Here is a 6,911-nt window from a genome sequence, read left to right on the forward strand (position 1 = left end):
CATTACCGTCGCCTAATTGGCCAGAATGATTGACATCTAGGGAGAAACTTCCACCAACCTATGAAGAGGGAAACAGCAAGCTAGCTTTTAAATCTAGCTAAAGTTGTTGATATAATCAGTTAGAATGGTAAGTAGCCTTACATTTTTGATAGGTTAATTTATATGTTAGGGATACGTTAGGTAAGAAGTTGCTTGTGAGGAATCCTGGTTGCTTGGACGTAGCGAAAGTCAGTTTCAGTTTGCCTGCCATGTAGGCTAGCCGCGATAGCTTGCTACAGTAGCTATCCATGCATATGCTAGTATTAGCTCGTTCAACCCTTGTACATTTAGCTAGCTTGCTAGTTTAAATCTAGCTACCAACCTAGCTACACTTATGCGAGGGCGCACATAGATAGCTAGTCAAACCTTGCTTAGAAGTTAACTGTCTACCAAAGCATGCTTTGTTGGTTAGCTAGCTCTAACTATAAAATATCTAACATTTTAAGCGAGTTATATGGTTGGCAGGATGGCTAATGGTGTGATTAATCATTTCAACAGCTACCTCTTTCTTTGCTGAAGACTGCGCAGAACCACCCTATGGTAAAGTTGACTTAAAAGCTGTCTCTGTCTATGCGTGTATAGTTGAGTCGTAGAGACAACATGGAGATTCACACCTCTACTAGATCATACATAACAATTTGAGTTTATTAGATTGCAACGATGTGTTAACAAATAGGCCTTCATCTGATTTGAAAAGGTTAGTTTGGGTCATAGCTGGATTATAACTTGTTCCATTTCCCCTTGTCAGCTGGTGGAACTGAAAAATGGAGAGACGTACAACGGACATTTGGTCAGTTGCGACAACTGGATGAACATCAACTTGAGAGAAGTAATCTGCACCTCAAGGGTAAAGTCAAATTTCAGTACTATATTACTCAAGTCATCCAACCTATAAAAAAAATTATGGACACATTTAAAGGATAGATCCATTAAAAGCCACTTGATGGTGCCAGTTCTGTGTCTAACCCCCACAATACACTGTCATGGTTTTAGGATGGAGATAAGTTTTGGAGGATGCCTGAGTGCTATATCAGAGGGAGCACCATCAAGTATCTGCGTATCCCCGACGAGATCATCGACATGGTGAAGGAGGAGGTGGTGTCCAAGGGCCGTGGGCGAGGCGGCATGCAGCAGAACAAACAGCAGGGCAAGGGTCGCGGCGGTGGAGCCGGCAGAGGTAAAACAAATGCACCCCTGTGCTTTTCGGGTTGCGGTTCACTCAGTCTCTGGTATAGGCCCTCATATATATGGCACCTGGGGCTTAAATTCCCCCCAAATATGTGTGTGTGTGTGTGTATATTATAATTTTATTTTTTTAAGGAGCAGCACAAGTGGATATGATGTCACAAACCATGATAACCTTGATTAATAAACGATAGGAATTGGATGATAAAATATGACAGCATTTTCTTGCTTTACAATGTGTTTGTTTATTCTGTCCTGTGTGTAGGATTGTTTGGCGGCCGCGGCAGAGGTATGCCAGGGGTGGGAAGAGGACAGCAGCAGCCAGACAACAAAAAACCTGGTAAACCTCAGGGTGTTAAGAACCAGCACTGAGACCCGGAACTGAACAGAGGGAAAAGGAAAGAAAGGAGGTCTAGAGTTTTGAGAGTAACTCAAATCAATCTAATGAGTTGAGGGTATTTCACACCGGTAGCTTGTCATAGTTGTGTGTGGTTGACCATACTTTCGTTGTGAACTCTTAAAAATTGTATTTGGGGAGCAACAGTTTGGGGAAAAATGTTTTAATCTTATTTTTGTCTTTTTGTTTTGTCTTCAGAGCCATTTAGTTTTCAGTTTATGATATAATATTTGTTGACAGTTATCTGTAGTGCACCTAGCAAGTAATTTGAATGTGATCTGTAGTTGCTGATTTATATTATGGAACATGTCTACAAGAATCTCTGCAAAAGCTTTCTTTGGCATTTAGTCTCATGTATGTATCCTAGGGTTTTATGTTTGGATTTTATTTTTCATTTTTTACATCAAGACAATGTTGTAATTTATGTACAAGAGAAGACATGAGAATAAACATTTTTGTTAAAGACTGTATTTGAATAAAATATTTCAAATCAAAAATGGTTCCAAAGGGTCGATTCAAGTCTTTACTCGGTATCGTCAGATATAACCCTTTACCCTAATCCAGCCACCTCCAAACTTTCAATCATCTTGTCTGTGTTTTTTTGCATGCAGCAAAAATCTGCAGTCCAATATGTTGACAGAATTGTGACAGTCACTGAGATTATACCAACTCTGTGCAGTACACTGCAGACATGTTGAGTTCCTATAAAAGCCACAAGGTGTCACCACAGATATACTTCCTGGACTGACAATCCAAGCACTTTTGATATGGAAAGATTTGTAAGTATTTTTTATAATAGTTTTAATGCTTAAACTTAAAGCAATGTTGCTTTTTCAAGGAAATGTTTTGCAGCAATCTGTACAGACTCTCATAGACAGTAAACACTTTTATTGCATAGGTACATAAAAACACATACAGATTCAATCTACACCAACATAACTACCTGCCACAAATTCATAGCACAACAGTGATGGATGTCTCACATGACAGCATGATAAAAGGAATGATAATGACATGGTTGGATGGTGTCTCCCTACAAAGTAAAATCATATTGGATGAATTGTAACTGTCTGTGTGTACATGATTCTATATCTTTATTGTTCCACAGTCTATGTCCTTGAGTCTGAACTACAGCTTTCCTGCTTAGTTATAGGAGAAATTATTTCAACAGAAAAGCATAAATATCAAGGAGTTTGTTTCCTAGTGGAAAAAATACAATTTGTTCTGCATCTCAATTCATGGCTCAAGGGGCGTGCTAATCATATCAGCAGTAACTGCTGAGCTGAAATGTTAACTGTATCAACTGGCTTTGACTGGATAAGGGGGGGGTCATCTCATAACTATTGTCTCCATCTTTGCCACCCACGCATCTTCCTTCACCCCCTTTACACACACACACACACTACCCCCTCGCACCCAATCACAGCCTCTCTCCCTCCCTACAACGCTCACCTGCGTCACTGCATGTCAGTGTTGCCGTGGCAACTGATGGCCAATGCCCTGCCTCCCTTCTACCCGGCGACGGCGATAACAGTTCCTGCTGATGCAGGCAGGCTTTTGGACGTCATCACTTCCCTTAGGAAACAGGGCTATTTTTACTGCGGGGCACCAATATACCAGCCTCTCCATATATTTATGGGAACCATATTTAATGCTGTCTGCCAGGAAATATTTGATACCCTTTCTCTTTCTTTATTCTTTACCCTTTCTCCTTTATTCTAAACAACCCATTCCTCTTGTCCCTTTTTCATTTCTGTCAAAAAAGATCTTCTGTTGATTTGGAGGAATGCCTGTGTTTGTGTACAGCCAATTGTAAAGGGGTTAAAGGACCATCCAAATCTGTAATGTGATGCAACATAAAGCTACACCTGTTACAGCATATATCTATTGAGCAACAGACTGACTCTCTACAGAGACTAATGTCATTTAACCTAACCTTGTCACTGAAGGCTCGGATGTTATGTTTTGTCTTGTTAATCTCAGCAGGGTGACCTAATTAGAGACAGCAGCGGCCTACAGCTTGTTCCCAGTTTGGGTCTCCTGGACAGGGGACATCTGTCTAAATCCAGTCCTTTTCCTGTCCCCTCTAGAGACTGTCAGCTCTGAATCGCTTTTGCTTGATTGCACTTCACAGAACCTTTCCAAATGTCTCGTTGATGTTTGTGTGGCTATAGAATACACCATATCTGACATTTCTTTTCACAAACTGGCACAGTATCATTATGAGTAGAGCTTGTACTGTTTTTGCCACAGGAGTCAGGTCAATGTTGTTGAATAAACCACAACATTCCCTCCAAACTTAGTTTATTGCAATCATTAGAGGCTTGTTTCATTGTTTTATCACTGGCTTTTTTTTCAGCGTTAATACAAGACGCATTGCCTTCAAACTCGCCTTCAAAACACGATGGCTGTGTTTTTGCCTAAAAACAGCACAAATCGGAAATACAGTATGTTCTCAAGATTCACACTTGTAGCAAGTAACTGGTTTCAACATACGTGGGTGTCATGATTTGTGATATTGTGGTGCATTTCTTCCACAGTCCTTTTTTTCCTTAAATCCCTCATTTGCATTTCCTTTTTTCCATTTTAGAGCCACTGATCGAGAGAGGAGTGGGCAACATCTAAAAGCCTGGAGTTCAGTATGTCCAAAAGGATCAATCATACTATAATCCATGTCCAGTCTTATTTAACAATACTGTTCAGAGATGCATCTTCTCATCAGAATCACTACCAATACTCCAAACCACTGTGTCGGCTCAGGTGCAGTTTGTGGCTTGCGTGTGTGAGCGTGTGTGGGCGAGAAGCATGTGACGCGTAGAACAATGTCAAACGATCTTGTCTTACCATGCAACTATTGTCACCTTCATATGCGAACACACGCACACTTACACACAGGGATTCCCCCCTTATCTGTGAGTGTGGAACCATACCTACACTGCTGAAACTACGTCACCCCAGGAACAGAGGTGGTTGAAACTGCAGGCCTCCTCCAGTCCCTCTCCCTGATAGAGGAAATCAGGCCTACGGGGCGCACAGAAAACACACTCGTACCCACGTGGGACTGCAAGTGGCAGCTCCTTAAGACAAAGCAGACTAAGAGAAAGAGACATTGTCCTAATTCCGGTCAGGAAACCTCGTCCTTGTCCTTGCTACTACCGTTTCAGTCGGAAACAATACACAGCTAGAGAGATCACCTGCCTGTTAACCTGTTTTACATTTAGTCATTTAGCAGACCCTGAGTGACTTACAGTTAGTACAGCGACATTCCCCCCGAAGCAAGTAGGGTGAAGTGCCTTCCCCAAGGACACAATGTCATTTTGCAAGGCCGGGAATCAAACCAGCGACCTTCTGTTTACTAACCCGATTCTCTAACCGCTCAGTCGCCTGACTCCTGTATTACCTTAAGCAACCTCCAAACCTTTCCCAGTGCAGGTCATAAATCACTTGACATGGTGCGAGTATGCTGTCTCTCGCTGGCATGTTGCTCAACACCAACACTCATCTGTTACCCGGGCCCTGACATGGCTGGGATCCCAGGGTGCATTAGGGATACCAAGCATTTCTGATTTGTCATTACTCTGTGCCTTGACTTGCAGCACTGGAATGTGGACCTTTATTCTGTGGCTTGTTATTAATGTGTTGCTTAAACAGCCCAACTGTGTTTTGTTAAGTTAAGACTCATTTCAATGAACCTACTCCATCACTCCTATTAAAGGCAAATACATTGTCTTTTAAGCCATATTCTAAATTGGCAATAATCTTTTTCACTATTACATTTGTGACAAAATTGTATTCAGTTAGAACATGTCTTCTTGGAATGAGGCCCACATTATATGCATCATCCACCTTCGTAATACTTGGCTACTAATGGAATTACTGTACACTGAAAAGGGATTATAAAATATGTGAGCATTCAAATATTCATAAATGTGTGCATGATTTGACAATTTTAAGAAACCCTTGATATATATCATTATTTACTCAAAATTGTGGACAAAAATGTTGCAATACCTTTTAAGCATAGTTTTGAAACATGTGTGGCACTGCACTGACATGGAGCTGTTATATCAAATCTTTTTTTCCTCCTACAGCTTTCATTTTGTCACTGGACCACCCCCACACTCTCTTGTTGGAAATTCAGCATTTCTTACAGAAATATCAACCCCCTCCCTTTTATGTCCCTAACTTCCGCCACTGTGAAATCTGTCGCTGCTCTGACATCACAGGCAGACGTGGTCCCCCACGATGCTTTGCAGACCCAGTGTGGTGCCAATCTGTGATGCACACGCCCCCTCTGTGTAACCCTTAATCTGCCAGAGCAAGGTTGACATCAGGAGAACTGGATTTGGGCTCAGATTCAGCAATGTATATTGAGCTATAGGCTGAATTTCAACAGTGAGGTTTCTTCCACATGGTCATTTTTGAGAAAAAAGATTTCTACACATTTAGTAGTAAAAATGTATTTGCAGAATGGTGAATATCGTGGAATAAGGTGAGATAAAGATTATGAGTAACTTGCCTTTTGAGCAATAGACAGCACCACTGCAGACTGATTTTAATGTGGACTGACATTATATTATTTCCTGGGGTAAATTAGGATTATTTGAGGGTCCCTTGATTAATTAAAAAAATTAATAATAGTAATTAAAGGCCTATTGATAAATGGTTGCCATACGTTTGGAATATTTGGTTAAAAAGTAAGTCTGGTCCAGAATGATCTGTAAACATAACAGGGGAACTAGCAGGAGCATTGGAAATTGGGTGTTTGTGTGTCAGAAGGCATGACCTGCTAAGGAGATAGTTGATATCTTGTCAACTTCAATTTCATAAATTGCTACTGCACCTTTATGAACCAAAGTACAACACAAGCAATGAGTGTGAAGAGAGGTTCAGTAAGGGTTAGCACAAACAGTGGAGTCTGAATGTTCTTGTACAGTAACAGATAGTTACAGTTACAATAACTTACTGTTCTTTGGCCTTTTGAGGTATCTATACTGCATTGCTTTCTGTAGTTTTTATGGTCCAAGGATAAAATACTCATACTTAATCTCTATTGTTTGTGCATAACATTTCATCAGAAATATCTTTAAAGCAAGACTTTCAAGTCCTGTGACTTTAGCGGAATGCCTTGCATATAGAGACAGGTATAACAAAGAGCAAACATTGTACTAGGCAGGGTAAGTTACTTGCTTTACTTTACATAAGAAAAACTAATAGAACAGGGAAGAAAACAACTTCACCCACCCCCACCCGCTTCTATCCAAGGATTTCTATGACATCAAACCACAAT

At 40.7% G+C, this 6,911-nt stretch overlaps 1 protein-coding gene across 1 annotated transcript; it reads left to right on the forward strand.

The window, feature by feature from the left end:
• Window positions 1-17: 17 nt before the first annotated feature.
• On the forward strand, window positions 18-2,122 carry lsm4 (LSM4 homolog, U6 small nuclear RNA and mRNA degradation associated). Its single transcript, XM_047050337.1, has 5 exons — window positions 18-127; window positions 538-579; window positions 788-886; window positions 1,033-1,216; window positions 1,490-2,122. The coding sequence occupies exons 1-5, from the start codon at window positions 125-127 to the stop codon at window positions 1,594-1,596; spliced, it is 435 nt and encodes a 144-aa protein (XP_046906293.1). The 5' UTR covers window positions 18-124; the 3' UTR covers window positions 1,597-2,122.
• Window positions 2,123-6,911: the final 4,789 nt, after the last annotated feature.

The sequence above is a fragment of the Hypomesus transpacificus genome, unplaced genomic scaffold (assembly GCF_021917145.1).
Source record: "Hypomesus transpacificus isolate Combined female unplaced genomic scaffold, fHypTra1 scaffold_107, whole genome shotgun sequence".
Classification (NCBI taxonomy): domain Eukaryota; kingdom Metazoa; phylum Chordata; class Actinopteri; order Osmeriformes; family Osmeridae; genus Hypomesus; species Hypomesus transpacificus.